The sequence below is a fragment of the Larus michahellis genome, chromosome 1 (assembly GCF_964199755.1).
Source record: "Larus michahellis chromosome 1, bLarMic1.1, whole genome shotgun sequence".
NCBI lineage: Eukaryota > Metazoa > Chordata > Aves > Charadriiformes > Laridae > Larus > Larus michahellis.
In genome coordinates, this window is record NC_133896.1 from 57202968 (window position 1) to 57224368 (window position 21401).

Here is a 21401-nt window from a genome sequence, read left to right on the forward strand (position 1 = left end):
GGCGCATGTGTGTCGCCCTGGGGAGCCGCCAGCCCTTTCCACGCTGCCCCCCTGCCCCAGCAGAGCTGCAGCGGTATGGGGTCTCTGTCCCATGCACTTCCTCGATGATGGGTCAGCCAGACCCATCCCGGGGCAGGATTGGGCACCAAATGCCCCCCCCCCCCATCCCTGGCACCCCAGAAAAAAGAGGTGTCTCACAGCGCGAGAAGCAGGCTGTGCTCACCTCTAGCATGGGGCGCGTTCTGGTTCGTACGTGGTTGGGTCTGACCTGTTCCGCTGCCCAGCGCCATGCGCTGTGTAAGGTAGCTTTGAATCATGTTTGTACATCTTTTGGGGATGTCACTAAGGATCCTTTGCCTGTGTCCCCCCTTTCCCTCACAGATGCTCTCTTAGGCCAGGGCTGGGAGGTGCTGCAGGGAGCCTGGGAGCCATGGAAGCTGCCTTTACAGCTGCCTGGGGCTGCTGGCATGCCGATGAAGCACTCAGAGAGGTTAATTTCTGGTTCAGGAGCAGTGGCTAGCCATGGGAGCAATCCCAGTATTTAGCACAGAGGCAGCGGATCAGTCATACCAGCTTTGCATCCCTGTAGTAATGTAAGGCCCGAAGGTGAATGACTCCCCCCCCCCCCCCCCCCGCGCCAAATCAGTGTAAGAAAGCATCACTATTCAAAGGGATCTAAAAATAAAACCTGCAGGGACCCTCCAAAGGGATATGGGAGGTGCTCTGGAGATGTTCTTGCTTCAGGGGAAGGCCAGGAGTCTTGGAGACTCGAAGAAATACATGGGAGGAGGGAGGACAAGTGGATTCAGTGGTTTCTTCCTTACAAAAGAAAAAAGTTGTACCAGGGACAGGGCTGGGGTGAAAATGTGCATTTGAGTCCTGGGGAGAGTGAGCACACGGGTTTAGCTTTGCGGGGAGGTCTTGCCCGTGTGCCTGGAAAGTGCCTGTGTCTGGAGACACGGTGGGAGTGTGGAACAGAGGGACCCTGATCCCTGCCCTGACACCCTTTTCTAAGGTCCCGTGATCTGACATGTGCACAGAGGGGCCCTTTGCCACATGGAGCTGTGTCCCCACCAAGTTTCCCCTGGGTCCTCATCTTATTACTTTTTATTTTTATTTTTTTTTTGTATGCTGAGATTGGATGCCCACAGCTTGCAGCTCCCTGAGGAGGCGCTCTGATTTCGGCAGCTTATGTAGAGCACTCCCATCCCGCTGTCCCCACGCACGCTGCCACAGGGAAGCTGGGGTGGGGGTGCGGGTATCATCCCCCTCCTGGGCTGGTTGCCTCTCTGTACCCCTTGGCTGCTCTGTAAAGTGGCCTAGAGGTAGTGTGAAGGAGACCTTCATGGTCATCCACCCCATATCCATCTGAACCAGCAACATCATGCAGCAATCTGTGCGGCTGACCCCAAAATTTCCTGTCTGCAGTGGTCTTTGTCTTAGGAGGGGCTTTCACACCTTTTGAGGATCTCTGATATCCCTATCCCTGGGGAAAGCCTTCTCCATGCAAGACTGGCTTAGCATGCTCTGTGTCATGGCCCCTGCCTGCCCTCCTGGCGTTTTTGGGAGCCAGAGGGCTGGGGTGAAGGTGGCACAGGGGAGATGTACAGCCCTGCCCAGCGGTGGGGGGGGTGTGGAAGGAAGGAGCTCTAGGTGCCAGTTTTTTCCTCTGCCTGTGGGAGTCTCTGGGAGGGGACCCCTCCTCTCTTCCTTGCCTGGGGAAGGGGAAAAGGAAACATCATCTTGTGCTGGTCTCTTCTCATAGGTAATTAGCGATAGAACAAGAGGGAATGGGTTCAAGCTGCAGCAGGGTCGGTTTAGGCTGGACATTAGGAAAAAATTCTTCACAGAAAGAAAAGAGTGGTTAGACACTGGAATAGGCTGCCCAGGGAGGTGGTGGAGTCACCACCCCTGAATGTGTTTAAGACTCATTTGTGTTGTTAAGTGGTTTTAAGCGATATGGTGTAAGGGAGAACTTTGTAGAGTGGAGCTGATTGTTGGACTTGATGATCCCAAGGGTCTTTTCCAACCTAAATGATTCTATGATTCTACGAACAAGAGCCACAAGGAACAAGTCGTGGAGGTTAGCCCTGCTGCAGGGGGCAAGTACCTGGGTGGGATATAAACCCAAGGCTGAGCCATGGAGACTGAAAGGGTGGCAGCAGGCCCTCCCTTGCACTCCCTGGGTCAGTTGTACCTGTTCCTGTGAGTGTCACTGGCTCCACAGCCACCTGGGGAGCAGACTGTCCATGGACATCCGCAGTGGGGGTGTGAGACGGGGAGGGATCATGGCTGGAAGCAGAGGGAAAGGGACCTTCAAGAGTGGGAGGGTCAGGGTTTGGGGACATGGGCGTCAGAAATGGGGGTCAGACCCTAGTTTGAGACTCTGGGGCATACGGTGGGGTGGGCAGCAGGGGACACATGGTCCTGCTTTGGGGAGGCAGGGTGGGTTTAAAGGGCAGGGGCAGCAGTTCAAAGCAGTGCCCAGAGGAAAAGTCTGGGGCTGGGGGAATTCCTGGGGGAAATATCGTTCTTCCCAAGAACAATATAGGACACTGCACCTTAGCTTCGCCCAAGCCCGCATCGGTGCCACCTTGCCCTCCTCCCGCAGGAGCGCAGGGCTGAGCAGGGCTGCGGAGATCAGGCTGGGCTGTCACAGAGGAGCAGGGCAAAACAGCCAAGCAACAGGTTCGTCCTCCCAGATCTGCTGCTTGTCACCTCGGAGATGTCCCAGCCTGGCCATGCCCTGGCGAGGGAGACCCACGGTCGGGCTCCCCCCCACCCCGCCTCCATCCTCCACCCTCCGTCCTCTTCCTCCCCCGGGGCTGGCGCCCCGCCCCGTGCCCGGAGGCGGGACCGGGACGGGGACGGTGGCCGGGGCTGGCAGGGAGCAAGAGCCAGCTGCACGGAGGGAGCAGGTGGAGAGACAGCCCCGTGGCTCCCATGGCACCCGGCCCCTTCCCTGCAGCCCTGCGCCCGCTGCTTGCCTCCGCCCCGCGGCCCCTGGCTTGGATGCACGGGCTGGTGTCTTCTGGGGGACTGATGCTTTCTGTCCAGACTCCCCACCGATGGCTCTGATCTATTTTGCTGCCCCCTCGATGCCCAGCCTGGGACCCTCGGCCTCTCCGCCGGGAGTGGGGATGCTCACTTTCCTCCTGGCAGGCTGTGCCAGACACCTGCCAGTCACCTCGGAGTGTTTTCCCATCACGTGTCCCTGCCTTGTTGGGTTGTCGAGCCCTCTCGGTCTGTGAAAAGTCCTCCCCGCTTCACCAGTATCCTCTGGGGCTGCTGTCTCTTTGGCTTTCTGCTCTTCACCCGCACTATTCCTTGGCCACATCCTATTCAGACCTCGCTCTCGGCTGGTCCTGTCCCTTCAGAGGCTTCGAGAAGAGTGGACAGCTTCACGTGGAGGTACAGGCAAAGATTGTCCTTGTTCAATAGGATACTGGCTGCGGTGGGAACAATTTGGGAGCCATGGGCCGTCGGCTCATTCGTGGTCTCTCTGGAGCTGCAGTCTTCCTTGTCAGCGTGGCTCTCCTCTCCGTGCGACACCGTGGGGCTCAGGAAACGGCTCGGTACCCAGGGCTCAGGGACGGGATGTCGGGGAAGCCGGAGCAACGGAGCAAAGCAAGCCCAGAGGATGGAGGTGGTGGCAGGGGGCAGAAGGACCTGCCGTTCCATCCTCCAGAGGGATACAGGACTGAGGGAAGCCTGACTCTTGGGGACATTTTCATAGCTGTGAAGACAACCAAGAGATTTCACCAGAGCAGGATGGAGCTGCTCCTGGACACATGGATATCCCGGGCCAGAGAGCAGGTGAGCTTAGGGATTTGGACCAGAGGGGGGGTGTTTGGTAATGGGGCAGGGACGGAGTGTGGGTGGTGGGGGGACAAAAAGGCCAAAGGAAGGGGAGGCTGGACACTGCAGTCCTACCCGGTACTTTGCCTCGTTTTCCCTAGTTCTCACTTCTGTTCCTGTTGAAAGGGAGATGCTACCCAGCAAAGTGTTTCACTGGTAGCTGCTTCATGGGAAAGGCTGGCAGAGAGGATGAAGAGCTTGTGTGGGCTCTTCCCACGAAGGCTGGGAGGACAAGTGCTCTTAGCAGGCATCACCTGCCCCTAACTTAAGTCTGACTTTTTCAGCTTGAGGTGGAAGGGATTTATTTCCTCTTTTTAACCAATAACACAGAGGGGCCACAGGCTGCCTGGGTCTGTATGAAATGGTGGTTTTCTACCTCCTAGTGCCATAAGTTTGCTAGATTTCAAGCTAAGTGTCTTCCCTTGGCCTTTTATCAGGATACCTGCATTGCACCTGGGCACCCTTTGCCCCAGGGACGGTGTGGTGCAGCGGGCAGGAGAGTAAGGCAGGAGAACCTGGAGGACCTCCTGGAGTGCAGGAGGGGTGTTTGCAGCCCTGCTCACTCCCCAGCACATCAGCACAATCCCTGCTTTGCTTCCTTGGGCAGATCCCCTCACGTGTATGATCTTGAAGTGCTGTGGGTGATTTGATTTTTTTATATATTTTTTTTTTTTTAACTGGGGGGGGTCTGCTGTTTCCACCCTCTGCTAAAGCAGAGTTTGGAGAGTTTCCTTCCTGTTAGAGGAACTGATGTGGGGCACCACGTTGGTGGTGCTGTGCAGACTGGCTTACTGGTGGGCAGAAGCACTCCCCAGAGCCCGGGTGCTTCTCTCCCTCCCTCGCAGAGCTGCTCCTCAAGAAAGAAGAAATCCTGTGGCTGCCCCAAAGGGGTTCCCCCCCCTCCAGCCCTGCCTGCGTGTGATGGGCGCCTAGAAGACAAATTCAGGCCTCAGCGAGGGAGGGGGACGGGGGCGGAGGTGTTGGGTAGGAGAGCGCTTGAAGCAATGCGGGGTTTTCTGGGTAAGGGTGGTTTTCCACTTCATGGTGCTGCAACTGTCTGGTCTGCTGCGGTCGTCACAGGAAGCCGTGTCCTATTTTGAGCACGCTTCCTCTCCTGCCTGCGTGTCCCTCAGCATCTGAGATGCCCCGCTTCTTCTTCCCCCAAGATGCACTTCTCCTCTCTACCCGACCTCAGCCCAGCAGCTCTTTGGAGAAACCAAACACAACCGTGTGGCTGCACTGGCGTTAAGATAGCGTGACTGGGGCTTTTGGAGTGGGGTGTTAAGGAGCAGCGCACCTTTTCCTCCTCGTGCCTTGGAAAAACAGATGCCCGGCCATTCCGCCGATGACAGGAATTAGATACCAGCTCCCCAGATTCATCTGACCCTCTCTGTTTGGCAGGCAAACGATCTCCAAACCTGGGAAGAGGTGTTGAATTTTCCATGCTGCTGGCAGCCTGTAGGAAAGCTTCCCAGGCTGAGCAGGAGAATAGGAAGGAAGGGTAAAGCGGGAGTGTCAGTCATTTTTAAACAGTGGTTTTTTTCATTGTTATCAATTTTTGTTGCAAGCTCGGCATTTTCCTCACCCCTCCTCAATTTTCCATGTTTTTCTTCTGCTTTTTTTACTAAATGGCCTTGAGGGCAGGGGAGCGGGGGCGGGGAGGGAGGTAAAAAGAAGTACAGGAAAGTCAAAAGCCTTTTTTTAAAAAAAAAATAAACAATACTGCTGCTGGAGGGTTATTTTGGAGGTAGGGGAAAGGGTTAGTTTTGAAAAACTGTCAATATAGAAACCTCGCTTAGCAAAAAAAAAAAAGAGCTCTCAATTTGGCAAAGGACATTTAATCGTTGTGGGGCCTGGGATAAGGCACCAGACCTCCTATTATTGCGTCTTTATGGAGAGGCATAGGCTTTAAGAGCCGGTCTTGGAGAGACCCAGATCTCAGAAGCCCTGATGTGCGGAGACTGCCTCCTCCTAGGGCTGACCCACCGTCTCGCTGTCTCACTCGCCCTTACTCCTGGCTGGAGACTGATTCGGTGGGTCCTTCTCTGCCGGTGGCCAGTGGGGAAATTTCAGCGTCTGGCCGTGCTGCTGCTGCTGCCAAGCCTGGTTTCAGAGCTGATTACCTGCATGGTGTCCTCCCGGAGGAAGGAACCCAGACCTCGCAGGTCAGGCTTAGGTGACTGTAACAGGAGGCAGGAACAGCTGCGGTTTTTACGGCTAGGACAGACTGTACGGGAGCCAAATTAAAAGTCCTCTGTGTTGGGCTCTGCCTGGGCAGACAATAAGAGAGAGACATTTTCCCTGCAACTGCTCTGTTTAAACAGAAGAGAAGATAAGCAGCTGGTGGGAGACGGGGAAGGGAAAGGTGGGCATTCTTTGCTGGACCATGCTCTGCCTCTAGAAAGCATCCACGGCAAACTTTCCACTGGAGCTTGGCGTGGAAGTCATTTCAGCGAAAGGACTTTTCCTCAGAAAAAGGTTTTGTCTGAACAGAAGTGTTGGTTTTGGTGATTGTTTAGGCTGGACAGCATCTTGGAGTGGCTTATATTCTTGGCTCCAGTAGTTTTGATGGAGATAAGTCTAGGTTTCTGATCTGAAATGGCATTTTGTTTGATAACGTAAACTAATTCTAGCACCTTCCCTCCTTTCAGAAACCCAGACATTCAACCGGTTGAAATTAAACTTTGAATGACCCATCCTGAACTGGCTTTCACGTTTTTGATGTTGTGAAGACACTGTAGAATTTGAATCTGTTCTCCAGGCAGGACAGAACAATAACCCAGCTGAGGTGTTTGCAGTTTGGAGGGGGTTTCTTCCCCAGAGAAAGGGTACCCTGGGATCCTGCGAAATTAATGTGGCCCTTGATTGTCAGATTCCTCATCTTTATTCCCTTTTCCTAGTTTCTCCTTGCTAGGCTACTTTCCCAATTTGGAGTGATGAAATCTCAAAGTCTAGTGTTTACCCATTGCATGGGCCCTTATGTTCATGGAGAGCTGCCAGGCAAAGCCGTTTGACACCAGTGGCTCCATATTACTGCTGGCACTGCAGTCCAGAAGACATCCTTTCCTATCCAGCCATCTTCTCCGCTCTGGATCGGAGGGATGCCTTCCATGCTGCATCCTTCCTCAAGCTCAGATCAGCTGCCCTGCAGCAGCAGTGGCAGCCACCCCGGGCTGCTCCCAGTGCGGATGCGAGCTGGGCTCTGTGATTTACCCCCACCCCTGGCAGGATGAACCGTGCTGGGAGCGACGGGTGGAGGAGGCGAGTGGGAAGCTGTCGCTGAACGTCTGCTCCACGAGCCCAGAGGATGCCTGACAGAGTGGGCAGGCTGTGAGCGCTGAGGCACCACGAGAGGAGATCCCGTGTGGCCCCATAGATGGTCTGGTGGAGAACAGGAGGGTGGATATAGCGGGGAGGCTGCTTCTGTCCGCCCCATTTGCCTGCAAGGGACACAAGTGACACTGGGTGTTCCTCTGTTTGCACATCCCCAGCGGGAAGGGTAGGTCTGGCGTGGCCAGAGAGATCTTCTGAATCTCTTCCAGGCTACATTAGTATGGACAACAGCAGCTGGTGTCTCCTTGAGAAAGACCTAACTGGGCCAAATGCTCTCCAGGCAGGTTTTTAGCAGAGACCCTCCTCTCTCTCTCCTATTCCAGCCATCATGCGCGGCTTTGCTGAGGGACATAAGGCAGCAGTTGCTGGATTGCCGGCAGCAGCTGCTGATCCAGATTTCCCACTCTCAGAGGCACTGAGGGATGGAGAGATGAAGATGCAGGCAGCTGCCTGTGCTGTTGTGATCTCCCTCAGGACAGAGCCAGGGCACACACACCAGCATCTCTAGAGTACTGCAGCCAGGTGTACCACAGGCATCAGAGTTTGGGAGAACCAGAGAAATGGGATTTGCCTAGCCCCCACACTCATAGCCCCTTTTTCCGGTTCTTTTGGAGAGTCTGGTGTTCCTTGTGGTGACAACGCTCCGTCATCCCTGGGTTCCCACTGAAACATGTCAGATGTCTGCAAAAAAGCATTTCCCACCTTACATCAAGAGGAAAGTGGGAACCTTGGAATATTTTTACAAGTAGAAAATCTGGGAAAAGATACAGATTCCCATTTTAAGTCAATCAGATATGATGTTTATTAGCTGATTTTATATCTGTAAGCAAGTCATTTGCAGCAACAACGTTTCTGGTTTTTTTTTGAAAGTGTCAGAAAATTTCAATGGTTTCAGAACTTTTTTCTTCAGATGAAATATTTGTCACAGTGGAAATTTCTGGCTCTGACACACTAGCAAGGGAAATCCCGTGCTGCTGACAATCCCTGCCTTGCCTAAAGGTTGTGATATGGTCCCCTGACCCAGAGTGACTCCTTTACCTTAGACTTAGCTAATTGCTTCTTGTCCCGTGATCACCTTGAAAGTGGTTTTAATTAAGAGACTTTACCTGTGGGATGGGGTAGGAATGTGCGCGTGGCATTTTGCTGCAGCTCAGCTGTTGGAAGGTAATTTGCCAAGTCGCTGTAGCACGTACATTTGAGATCATGAAACCATCCTGCCGCCTCTGCTCAAGCCAGGTGGTCTCTGAGGGTCCTCCATTGCCTTCCTTTCGTGTGCAGAACATTTCTCTTGCCACGTTCTCCTGATGGGGCCATGTCTCCCAAGTGCTGTGTGGGTGAGGGGGGAAATAGAGACTCTCGTTTCCCCATCAGAGCCTTTGGGAGTGGTGATGGCTCCTGGAGCTGTTGTCTGCCTGCCTTGTCCCCTTTGTCCCTGCCCAGGTGCTGTGTTTAACCAGCCTGTGAGCAGCTGGTGGAGAGACTGTTTATGGCTCGCGACTCCTTTTTCATTGCATGAAAGCTCATTTTCTGCCTGAGGAAAGCTTTTCTCCACCAGCCCTGATCCCCGCCTGGCCCTGAAGAGGGGGAGATGTGCCATATAATGGCAGTGAGGGGGATTAGAGAGGCCTGGGGGTGGAGGAAGAGGAGGAGGAGGAGGAGGGGAGCAGCAGGGGGCTGTGCACACTTAACACGCAAACAGATGTTCTCCTTTTAACCCGAGCATCATTCAACCACGGTGCTTTCATTTTTCTACCACTGACACCTCAGGTCTCCTTGTCCCTCTTCCCAGGGCGGTGGGGTGGGGGGGAGGAAATGAAGCCACACAAGCACTGGCGATTGTGCCATGCAGGAATGGGGAGTGTGGCCATGCTTCTGCTGAACTGCTGCCTGGGAGGGGGACATGGCAGCAGGGGATGGAGTGGGGTGACCATGGCGAGCGTGTCCAGCTGCGGGGAGAAAAGGGTGGGTGGCCAGGTGCAGCACCAGCTCCAGCCCTGAGAGTAACCTCCTTTCCTCGTCTCCCCAGACCTACGTCTTCACCGACGAAGAAGATGATGCCCTGAAAAGCAGAATGGGTAATGACCTGTCCCGTAACACCACCTCCCCACCCGCCTTCAGCCTCTGAACTGCAACGGCCTTGGGAGGGGGTCCGGTATGAAGGCTGGCTTTCCTATGCCAGTGCTGCCTCTTGAAACACATCCTTCAGCACATCCCATGGGAGGACCCCAAGCTGCAGCAGTGATGATTTTGTTTGGTTGACTTACCCCAGGGCATGCAGCCAACTGGAGCCGGGGTGCTCTCTGCCTTAAAGCATCCATGGGTGGAAGCAACTCATGAGAGAGCCCTTCACCTCTTGCACCCTGGCTGGCAGTGGGCAGGGTGGAATTGCAGTTGGCAGGTGTCCTAGTCTTGGCCAAGATGCTTGGCTTTCTCCAGGTTTCATCTCCTGGTAGGGGGAAGGATGGAGCCTACATCACTGTGGGCTCAGATGCCTGTTCAGGGGGCTGTGAGGAGGCTGACCGTGAACAAACCCCTTCCCTCCTGCCCAGAGGTCCTGCCTGTGACTGCACGAAGCAGGCCAGCTCCAAGCTACAGCCTTCTTTCTCCCGGCAGGTGACCACGCAGTCTTCACCAACTGCTCTGCCGAGCACAGCCACCCAGCCCTCTCCTGCAAGATGGCTGCTGAGTTTGACGCCTTCCTGGCCAGCAGCAGAAGGTGAGGCAGGGCTGCTGTGGGGGACCTCTGAGAGCAGGAGGCACCCTCCTTTCCGCAAACCTCTTATGTCTTCATTCCCATCTCCCCCCAGCTGGTTTTGCCATTTGGATGACGACAACTACCTGAACCCTCGTGCCCTCCTGAAGCTCTTGTCCTCCTACTCTGCGACGTGGGACGTTTACCTGGGGAAACCCAGCCTCAACCGACCCATCCGAGCCTCTGAAACGCTGCCAAACAATGAGACGGTACAGACAGTGGTGGTGGTGCGGGGGCCAATGGGTTGGTTTTAGTGCTCTGGCTCGTTGGCTGTAGATGTACCCCAAGGAGAGACAAGTCCAAAGAGCAACATGCGGCAGCTGAAAACTCACTGGTCTTGTCTGAACGTTGTTGTAGGTGTTGACTGAATCCAGTCTACCTAGTGAGGGTCCCACGTTGCTGCTCTGCCTTTGGGTACCACTCTGCCAGGAGATAAACCTGCCTCGGGCAGCTCACCTCCTGCTGCCAGCAGGAACTTGGCCGCTCCAAATATGAGGAGGTCAAAATCCATGCTGTACTTCTGGCAAGTCCTTCTTCTGGGCAACAGTCAGGGGTCTGGGGTGACAATAGGGCTGTGTTTATCCTGGTGTCAAAGCTGGGTTTCCAGCATTCTCATCTCAGGAAGCATGGTATCGTCTAAGCCTTTGCCATTGATTTTCTGTTTCTCCAGAAATCCGTGCGCTTCTGGTTTGCCACGGGAGGGGCTGGGTTCTGCATCAGCCGCCAGCTGGCAAGCAAGATGGTGCCGTGGGCCAGGTGAGCTGTGCAGCTGGTGAGTATGGGAGCCTTTGGGGACAAGGAACACGGCTGCACATTAGTTCCTGGCAGTGTCGGATCTGGATTCGTGTATGTGGTGTTTGCAAGGGTGTAGAGTGCCACATGCTACACATGTACAAGCACGTGGGACTGGAGGAAGGATGATCTGCCACCTGATTAAAAAGGCAAGAGCAGGCATGTCAGAAAACATGATCGTAGGATGACATATTCCCCTGTCCCTAACTGCTTTCAGCTCTTGGTTATTCCCCCACAGTCCTTCCCATCCCTTTCAGCTTCCTCTGACACTTCCTAAGTGCTTTCCCTGGCTGCCTATCTATCTCCTCTCCCCTTAACCTGCCTCTTTCCAACCTCCTGTACCTCCCTCCTGAGCTAATTTCCCATTCCCCCACCCCAAACCCTCTTCAGTTTCTTACAGTGGCCACTGTCATTTCCTCAGCTTGGTGCGTGAAGAACAGAGGTAGGTCCTAGGGCCTTGTGTTAGCCCAGCCTCCAACAAGATGATGTTTTCCATGATGCCTTAGGTTATATCACAGGCTCCATGCACGTACACTGATAGGCAATGGCTGTGCCAGCCGTAACCAGATCTGTGCATACCAGGAAAGACAGATCTGATCCACACTAGGTGTCTGGTTTAGCTGAAGCCCATGATATGTATTTTATGGTAGACCCAGACAGGAGGATGATCTGTGATCTAGGGTAAAATGAAAGTGGCATGGATAGATAACGCCTAACCTGGTATAAAGTCTGTTGCTACTGTGTTAAAATGCTTGAAACATGTTTGAACTAGCTGAGAGGTGTTATAGCAGACAGTGCTTCATGCTGTGTGGCTGCTTCCAGTTACAGGAGACTTAAAATTGCGTTTAGCCTGTCATCAAAGGATAGCCGAGCATGTGCTGTTACATTACAGTGGAGCCATGGATGGCTTATTCAAGCTGCAGGAGACCGTCCTGTTTTGTCTTCCTCCTGATCCTGGCCGTGTGGTCCCAGTGTTTCTCTTGTGCTGGCTTGTCTGACCCGTCAGGGTCTCAGTGCAGCTCACCAAACAGGTGGAAAAGTGACTCGGCAAACTCTGCCAGCTCTCTGCATCCACTCCCCAAGGAGCTGGATACGTATTAGGGGCAGCACCGGACAACTGGTGGGACAGCATGTCTGGGAGTGCTCAAGGAGCAAATGCATGCCCAAATCTCTGCAGGTGGAATTCAGGGATTTCTTGCATAGTTCCAAGATTTACTCTGGTTTTCAGTTAAGTCCTTCATGTGTCTCCCACCTAGGTGGATGCCTATATCCTCCCCTACCCTTATTGTAACCCACGCAGCCCTACTCTCTTCCAGTGGCAGGAACTTCCTGAGCACTTCAGAGCTCATCCGCCTGCCAGATGACTGCACCGTGGGTTACATCATTGAGTGCAAAGTCGGTGGGCAGCTGCTGCCCAACGCGCTCTTCCACTCCCACCTGGAGAACCTGCAGCTCATCCCCTCCTCTCGGCTCACGCAGCAGGTGAGGAGGGGAAATGGAGGAAGAGGGAGGTGTGTGAGGAAGGAGGGGTGGAGGAGGGGAGCTGACAGGCACATTGCCCCGTTGGTGGCACTGACGTGGATTGAAGGAATTGTCTGCTCTTTTGGGGAGGCTTGTCTGACAAATGCTTCTTTGAAATAAGGAGCAGATGTTGCCGACAGCACGGATGCCAGTCGTAGTGCCCCTAGGGTCAGTGGTGGGGAGAGAGCACACGTATGGAGAGTGATGGGAGGATTGAGGGCATCCCTAGGGCAACATGGCAGAAGGACAAGCAGAAATGGTGACTGCATGGGGAAGGGGCTTTGACATGGCACCATGCCTGCCTTGCGCGGAGACATAACAGTGAGTGTAGGGTGCTTGGAGAGGTAAGAGACTAGCGTGGTGGACCACCATGGGAAGGAAGAGAGGAGAGGTAGAAGGCAGAGGCCAAGCCAGCAAAGAAGGAACCAGAATGTCAGCTTCTGCCACCCAAAGCAAGTTCCTTGCTCCTGAACTCACCTCACCTTCCCTGCTCCTTTGTCACCACCCCTCTTTGCAGGTCACCCTGAGTTATGGTGTCTTTGAGAACAAGCTCAATGTTATTGAACTCAGCGGCCCCTTCTCACCCCAAGAGGATCCCTCAAGGTACGGGGCACGAGTGCTCTGGGTGTTGCTGTGGTGTGAGCCCTCAGACAATAGGCTGGTAGGGGAGGCAATCAAATGGGGCACACGAGGTGTAGAGTGAGGGACAGTCACAGTCACATGGCTTATTGGGTGAGGAGCACACCAGAATTAGGTTGCTTGTGAACACTTACAAACTTTGCAAAGCTTTTTGTATGAGTGAGAAGAAAAGGAGTATCAAAACATTTTATTTGGACAATTCTTGAGCCAAAAGTATTGCCATTTATTTCACATTTTGAGACTGAACAAGCTAACCTTTTACTTCTGGGCCAGGAACAGAAGTGTTCTTTTAAACTCAGGAAACAAAATTCTGCTTGCTTTTTCATTTTTTGTTTTGCTGAGAAAACTGAAGGGAAAAGAGAAAAAGGTTCACTTCAGGCTGACTGCAAACAAAAGTGTTCTTTGATTTACCTTCTCTGCTTTGAGTGAACAAATCTAAAGTTGTTCTTTGCAGAGCATGGGTAGGAAGCTCCTGGCTGGAGAGAGCATGGGTGGGAAGCAGCTAGCTGATGAAAAGAGCATCAACAGAATGATGTAGCGGGGGCTGGTGCAGTGCCCATGTCCCTGCCTGTGATCAGGGTGAGCCATGGGCTTGGGCCACATGGGCAGAGCTGGATTCAGGTGTTGGAGGGAGGCTTGGCTGCTTAGCTTTGCTGAGGAAAAGCATCTTGAGGTGAACAACCAGTCCTGGACCTCTGTAGCGCAGGGTGGGTGCCTGATGTGGGATGGGAAGTGAGGGAGAGGTCTTCTGTTCTCCAGCTGTGTGCTGGTGTAAAAACTGTCACCTGACCTTCCTTTGTTCTCTCCCCAGCAGGTTTCGATCGCTCCACTGCCATCTCTATCCTGACACCTCCTGGTGCTTGCACGCTGTTGGCTGGTGATGCCTGAGCCTCAGCTAGAGTGGCTCCTGGTGACATCCATTCACCTTGTGCATGTAGGGGTGGGACACTGAAGCAACTTGGTGCTTCCAACTTTCCCTTTTCTATGGCAGTCTTGGGGCTGTGTGATGGCTTTTTTGGTCCTTGCTGAGTATCAGTGACACAAGACAAGAGACAAGATGGATAACATGGGCTGGATACATGGATGGGCTTCTCATCTGTGCTGGGGATGTGCAAGGGATGGGAGCAGTATGCCTTACTGAGCAGATGAAGGACTGGATGGTGACTGCTGGGCATCTAGAGGTGGGGACCTGCTGTTGCTCCTTGCTGTGGGTTCCTCTTGCTGGACTAGAAAGGCCCTGGGTATGGCTAACCAGTGCCCCACTGAGGATGGCTGATGGTGTCTTGTGGCTCCAGCCTCTCTTAGCAGGCCCTCTTCCTCCCTATCTGCCTGTGCTTTCCCCACCGCCCACTCTTCCCAGCCACAGCCCCTTGGCTGAGTCTCTGCTTAGTCAAGGTCTATAGAAATGGAAAATGTGACCATTTCTGTGCCGAATGAGTGCTGGGAAAGCATAGTCCTTGCCTGGCAGAGGGGAGGTGGGCCGAAAGTACAAAGAATCAGGAATCCCCCTGCCTGCTGGGACAAAGAAGAGGGTATGAAGCAGGGAGCCAGGAGGAGACAGATTGAGATGAGGCTGGTTCCTGCCCTGATCACCGAAGGCTTGAACTTGTATGGCCCTGCGTTATTCCTCTCTTTTTACCTACTTGATATGGGGTCAGGATAATCTCTTGCTCTAATTACCAACCTGTCGTCTGAGATTAGACTCCAACTCTTACCTGTGAGAGAGGAGACATAAAGGATTAGGACTGGCTGAAAGAGAGGAGAAAAGAAGAGATGGAGAAGGAGTGCTCAGGAGCGGATTAGAGGTTACAGCTTTATAATCTTCTCTGTCCCCCAACCAAAAAAAAATTAAGTCATGAAGGAATGGAAACAGCAAGGCAAAGAGCTTTTTATCTCTGTGTTTCTTTCCTCCAGATGCTAAGAGCAGCTTTCCGCCTTCCTGCTGAGCCCAACAGGGGGAAGGAGCAGGCCCAAATAGGTTACAAGCTTCCTGGCATGTTTGTGGAGGGTCCTTTTCTCAGTACAAAGCCTGGCATGAAAGCTGGGCAATTCTGCTTGCCGGGGAATGAACTTCAGCACTATTTTGTCCCTGTGCACACGGTTAAATGGCTGGGGGAGAGCATTGCAGGGAAGGCTGGAAGGCAAAAAGGCTGTTTTAAATGGCAGGTGGTGCCACAAACAGGTATTTCTCTTTAAAGAGCTTTTCAAAACGCACTGCTGGGATCTGTGAAAGATTCCTGTAATCTCCAGATGAAAGGACAAATGCCCTTTCTCCAAAGAGCTGCTTAGCTTTGATGCTGCTGATGTGACTAAGCCTGCTGTTGGTGGGCTGGAAGAGCCAAGGGTGACTATCACTGTGCCTCTACCGTTTTGAAAACTGGCCACCCCGTCACCTCCTCCCCCCTGAGCCCCAAGCACCAGCATCTCCTACACAGCACACACGAGGTTTAAAGGAAAGGCGTCAGAAAGACCTTCCACCTCTGCAAAGTAGGATGTGGAAATAAACGAGCACTTTAATTTCTGGAGAAGCAGAAAGCAGGAGCCTGTAGAACTGTTTTCCAGCCTGGTCATTCTTACCGGCATTTAACCAGCTTGTGAAGCAGCAGAGAGCCCTGCTTTCTTCTCTTGCACAACATGCCTTTGAACTGGAAATTCATCCAGAGCAGGGACAAGGGCCAGCTGATGCCAATGACCGTTCCTTGAGTCGTGCAAAGCGCTTGGCTCACACAGCTACAAGAACCCAGGAACAATGCACAATGTGGTTCAAAAAGAGACACCCAACTACTGGAAGACAGGTGCAGCGTAAAGAAGTCCTGCCCCACAGGGCAAATGATTTGGTTTGAACTTAACCAGAAGACAGAAAATGCTTCTGTGAGAAGAAATGGGAGTCTTCAAGACAAATCTACGCTACCCAGATATCATCTTTTTTTTTTCCTCCCATTCAAACCCTCAGCTGTGTTGTTAATTGAGTCTGTGAGCTAAAAAGCCAGTCCTATCTGTAGATGTCCTGGTGACAATCAAAGCAAAATGTGATTCATGTGCCCGGAGAAGAAACTGATAGAACGGTCTCCCTTTGCTGTGGAAAAGCAAGGCAGAGAAACTGGAAGCCCGCTTTGGATCCTAGCCTCAGCTAGTTTGATTTGGCCTGGTCCCTTTTGCATGGCTGAAGATCAGATGTTAAATGGGTTGAGTCCTTGAGTGGCTGCACGGGGACCGGTTTAAGACTGAGCTTCATTGCTGGAGCAGTTAATAGCCACTTCTGTGGAAAATGTCTTGTCTCATAAGGAAACCGAGAACAGACGAGGAGATGTCTGGGGCAGGGCATCTCTTGGGCTGTAGAGAAACGAATGACAGAAAAGTCCTGTTATGCCTGCGACGACAATGCGCTGGAAAGAAAATAGCTTCTCGGAGTCGACAAAAGAAACCAGGTTTTCTCTAAGAACAGAGAGACAGCTTAAGGGGACATTCACCACATGAAATCTGATCAACGTTAAAACCTGAGTTAAAATTAGTTTCAGGAATGGTTCCTGCCCCTGGGGCTTGCTGTCAGATGTTGTGGTTTTACAGTCTCATTTTCCTAGTTTATTAAAATGTTTAGTTGCTTCGGAAAATGAGAAACAATCTCACGTGAAACTTTTCAGGGGACTGTCTTTTTTTATTCTCCTTCATGATCTTCTGATGTAACTGTTAAAGTTTTTGGGAAGGTTCCACTGGGTCTATTAAATTCTCTTGCTTTTTTTCTTTTTTTTTTATATACCCCCCTCCTTCTCTCTCTCACACTCCCTTTTCTCATTGCAGGAAAAAAACCAACCCTACCCCAAGAATGAAAAGGGATGAAGATGTGGTGGTTTTATTTTATTGGGAAAAATGGGGTCAAAGTCAAAGGTGTTGGCATGACCCTGCTGTTGTACAACATTAAGTGTAGTTCAAGGTTTCAAGTACAGAGACCTCCGCCTGCCCAACACCATAGCAACCAACACTATTAATGATGTTTAAGCTGTATACTGAAGATTCAGAAAAAGGAGAAGGAGGGGAAAAAAAGCAGTTACAGTATTTGAAATGTAAAATATTAAGTGAGGCTTTCATGTTAACAATATCCTTTCTTCGCTTTCCCCTTAGCTGTGAAGAATTTTTATAAGGAAACCCCTATTTGACAGTGCAAAAAAAATGCTAATAACTATCCTTTCTTTAGGGGGAAAAAGAGAAGTTAGTTGAAATAGGTGGGAAACTGCAGTTGTTGCTAAAGCCTTGAAGGGGAGAGAGAAGAATAGCAATGCTATACAATGCTTCTGTCGCTGGTGCCAACTCCTCTTAACAACTCTGCTGCTGAAAAAAAACAGATTTCTAAGCCACTGTGGGATTTACCCAACTTGTACCCAGATTACAGCCTTCAGCTCTCTCCCCAGGCCTCTTGCTAAAGATGCAGCCTTCAAAAGATGAGTGGTTTATTAAACAGAAACCAAAAGGTGAGAAATAGGAACAAGAAGAAAGGAGACTGGATGGAAAGAAACCATGAAGTGGGACCTTGGAGGAGAGCTATCCATTGAAAGGCCTCTTTGGGAGCTTCCCAGCAATAGTGGGAAAAGGGGTTGTTGCCTGGACCCCCAGCTCTGGACATTTTTGTGGTCAGGACAATTGTAGCCCACCAGTGCCAGAGGGGATGCCAGCCTGTGAGTCAGAGTTCACCTTGGAAGAGGTGAGATCAGCTGTGTTGGCCCTAAACCTCTTCTTTCTTTTTCTTTCTTTCCTTTTTTTTTTTTTTTTAATAACACTCCAGAGAAGTTGATGTATTTTAATCTGATAGGTATACTCAATTCCTTACAGAACATTTGGCCTCTTAATTTCGAGGCTTCATCTGCCCTTGTTTACAATACAGGCTCTTCAGACAGTCCAGGGTTGGGATCAGCAGCTCTTTTCCTTCATGTATTTGATTTCTTTTGCCTTCAATCCCTGAAAAAGCCTTCAAGACAGCTGGCTTGCCCTTTTGCACCACTGGCCACCAGGGCTCTACACACCTGAGCACACTTCTGGGGTGGATTCAAAGGTGAAGGAGGGTGACCGAACCCTCCATTCGGTAACTGCATGGGCACAGAGAGGCATGGACCATCCTTATGTTCTTCCTCGAGGCACCTGCTAGCTGCTGGTGCCAGAGATGGGATCTCATACTAACTGGGACTTTCTTCTGTCCCAAATACCACTGGGCTTATGGCTCCACTGAAGAGGACACATTACCAGAGGCATAAGCAAGGCCAGGAAGAAGAGCAGCATCACAAACGTGCAAATAACTGTGCCTGTTCTTACCAGCTGATGCAGGATTTTTTCCTCTAGACTTTCTGCCCACTTTCCTGGGAGGTTAAAGGAGTGAAGGGATGAGGTGTTGTTACTCAGCTGGCATTGCCTCTTTTAAGGCTTTGACAGTCTGAGATTTTTGTTGCTCCCTGTTTGATCCAGCTTGGACTCCAAGAAAGCTGGGAACTCATCTCTCTCCCTCTTTGAACTGTATGTGATTAATTACAGACCTCAAGAATGGGCTCCTGGCCTATCTCTCATGTTTAAATTGCCTTCCAGGATTTTGCAAGGCTAAGGAGCCTCTTCAGATATTACATCTGACTGTGCCTGCCTCGGTCAAGTCTCCCTTGGTTTTGCTGGGAGCTGCATCTGATTCATGGTGAACTTTGAGGACAAATTAAATAGAGTGCTTTGTACATGGATTTGCTGGCCCTGACCCTTCTGCTTGAGAAGAAGACGGTGTTGATTTTAGCAACATAAGAAGTGTAACTAAGCAGGGCAATTGGATGGGGAGAGATGCAGCTATTCTAAACTCCTGCTTTCCCGAGCCCACCCTTAGAAGTGGGGCACAGAGAGAATCTGCAGCTGGTGCCTTTGGCCACAGTGTATCAGGTGGAGGATATGCCATGAAATATCCAGCATTTGCACTGGCAGAGAATCCAGCAGCCCCTGTTGTGAGCCAAGGCCAGCTTGCACTTGGTGCTAGACAGAGAGACAAATGGTGCCTACCACAACGCACCTAGAAGCAGAGACAGGGTGGGAAGGAGGGGAGGGCTTACAGGATGACAGTATTGTCACATCTAACGAGGGGGAACAAGATGGTCCTTGGGACAGTGAGGGAAAGAGTTCAGGAGCAAGGATCCCTCTCCACCCAGAAATACCATGAAGCAACAGATCTGAAGGATGGCTGATATAAGCACATGGGAAGGAAGAGGTGAGGGATGAAGAAAGTGGTTTGCATAAGAGAAAGAACCAGAACAAGATCTACATCCTCTTCGTGGCTGTGTTGGCAACTGATGAATGCTGGCTTGAGGACTGGTACTTTGGGCCTTAGGGATTCAACAAAATGAGGGGAAAGCTGGGAAAAAAAAAGGCAAGGACTGTCTTCCCCTACCCACACACTCAACGCTTGCCTATAGCTTCTTGCTCATGGCCACCCTGGTGGCATAGGAGTAGATGTGGGTCTTGGAAAGAGCATTGACCTCTACTCTGTGCTGTATGTCTTCTGCCTGGGGAGACCAGACATAACTTGGCTTTCATGAATGCTCAGAGAAGCGGCAGACTGGGGCAATGAGCAGGATGGATGTGCTGAAAAGATACTGCCCCACCTTCCCCACATTACCATCAGCTTTGGCTGGAGCGAGACTGACTGCAGAAGCTGGGCAAGCTCTGTTTGTGATGGTGATTCTTCTGGTGTGCAGGGGAGAACGCTCCTTTCTAGGCTCTCAGAAAGACCTCCTTCCCAAAGGCATGGTGTGGTGTGCAGACAGACAAGGTCTTGGTGCAGCTGGTAGGGAAGGCAGGGCCCCTCCATACCCCCCTCCCTTTCCCCAGCATTCAGCTACTGTTGGACGGTGTCTGTTTTTAGAAAAAGTCACAGAATCAACAGCTGAGCTGATTTTCTAAAGGGACATATAAAACAAACAGCCTGCCATCTGCTCTATTGTCCTGGAATAGTGGATTGGAGGGTGGGGGAGAGGGAAGGAGGAGAATGAGGGGAATGCGAAACTGAGATGGGAATGGGGGGGTGGGAGGGAGGGAGGTGGGAAGGAGGGGGAGCGGAAGAGAGGAAAAGAAAGGCGAGACAGGGAGGTCATGGAGGATAGAGGAGCGTGAAGGTGAAGGCTGAGGGGAGAGAGACAGAGGAGGAGGTAAAGAAAAAGGGGAGCCATCTAAAAGCAGGGATGTGGTGAGGGGAGAACACCAGGAGACAGGCATGGGGGCAACCAGGGCTTGTTTGGGATCATCCTGGCTGGATCCCTATCAGCACTGTGAGCCACAGGGGCAGGCATTTCTGGCACCCCTGTGCTTGCTAAGCCAGAGCCTGAATGCAAAGGAAACAAACTGGACTTAGTGGCCTGGATAATCGCTCCCCTTCCACCCACACAGCCCTGCCTGCTCGCCTGCCGTACCGCCTCCCCCCCCTCCCCATGTTGGCTTTTATTGAGTGCCGCAGGGCAGGGATTGAACTCCAGGTTTGGCAGCAGAATAAATAACAGCAACATTGGCCTCTCCAGCCCGGGAGGGAGGAGGGCTGGTTTTAATCAAAGGTAAATAACAGTCGGTATTCTCTGACCCTTAATCCAATTTCCTAGAACTGGAGAATAACGTTCCAACTTGGACACGTGGCACTGGCCCACAGGAGAGGGATGGCTACTCAGCCAACCAGCTGCTGGGCACAGCACAGCCAAGGAGAGCAGAACTGGGGGAGATGCCACAAGGCAGGTAGTTCATCCTGGCTGGTCTGGGACTGTGCTGCTCTCTTCTGACTCTTCCTCATGCATTTTCCTTGCTTCAGTCATCCCAAAAGATGGGGCTGGTGTGCTGGCAGGCAGCACATCCCCATGAAATGTGGGCCCAGTTGATTAAAGGCTCCCTGATTTGCTCTGTTGGCAGGAGAGTTGGGGCCCAGCTGCTGCTCTGCTTCTGCATCCCTGAAGGGCATTTTGCCTTCCATGGTGGCCCGGAGAATGGTGATTATGAAGTCTGAAAGAAGGTAGTTTTAGATTAGGTATAAGGAAGAAATTCTTCACTATGAGGGTGGTGAGGCACTGGAACAGGTTTCCCAGAGAATTTGTGGATGCCCCATCCCTGGAAGTGTTCAAGGCTAGGTTGGATGGGGCTTTAAGGAACCTGGTCTAGTGGAAGGTGTCCCTGCCCATGGCAGGGGGGTTGGAACTAGATGATCATTAAGGTCCCTTCCAACCCAAAGCATTCTATGATTACATGATTCCATGAAGTTGTGCTTGCTGTTATATGGTCATGGCAGGAATCTCTATGGGTTCCTGCTACATGTCAAGTGTGAGCAAGATTTCAGTGTTGGAAAGAAATGTTTGTGTTGTTACTAGTCTGGTAGCACAAGGGTCTGTTTGGAGAGTTTGCCCTCTGACTTGGTCACATATTAGAATCACAGACAGTTAAGGATGTAGTGTTATTTACCTATCGGGACATTATCTAGTCCTGCTGCAGGGCCAGCCAACTTTACACCCTTTCTGTC

General features: G+C 51.9%; 1 protein-coding gene across 1 annotated transcript; it reads left to right on the plus strand.

Annotated features, from left to right (window-relative positions):
• The first annotated feature begins 2840 nt into the window (after positions 1 to 2840).
• On the plus strand, positions 2841 to 16632 carry MFNG (MFNG O-fucosylpeptide 3-beta-N-acetylglucosaminyltransferase). The gene is made up of 8 exons (XM_074579541.1): positions 2841 to 3816; positions 9218 to 9266; positions 9805 to 9907; positions 9999 to 10152; positions 10614 to 10699; positions 12052 to 12217; positions 12774 to 12859; positions 13710 to 16632. Exons 1-8 carry the CDS (start codon positions 3475 to 3477, stop codon positions 13774 to 13776), a joined length of 1053 nt encoding a protein of 350 aa, XP_074435642.1. The 5' UTR covers positions 2841 to 3474; the 3' UTR covers positions 13777 to 16632.
• Positions 16633 to 21401: the final 4769 nt, after the last annotated feature.

Bases quoted from the DNA above. Each gene is read 5' to 3' on its own strand.
- MFNG (XM_074579541.1), top strand. From the start codon at position 3,475: ATGGGCCGTCGGCTCATTCGTGGTCTCTCTGGAGCTGCAGTCTTCCTT. The intron at 9,908-9,998 runs GTGAGGCAGGGC...ATCTCCCCCCAG, and splicing joins TTCCTGGCCAGCAGCAGAAG to CTGGTTTTGCCATTTGGATG. The intron at 12,860-13,709 runs GTACGGGGCACG...TCTCCCCAGCAG, and splicing joins CCCCAAGAGGATCCCTCAAG to GTTTCGATCGCTCCACTGCC.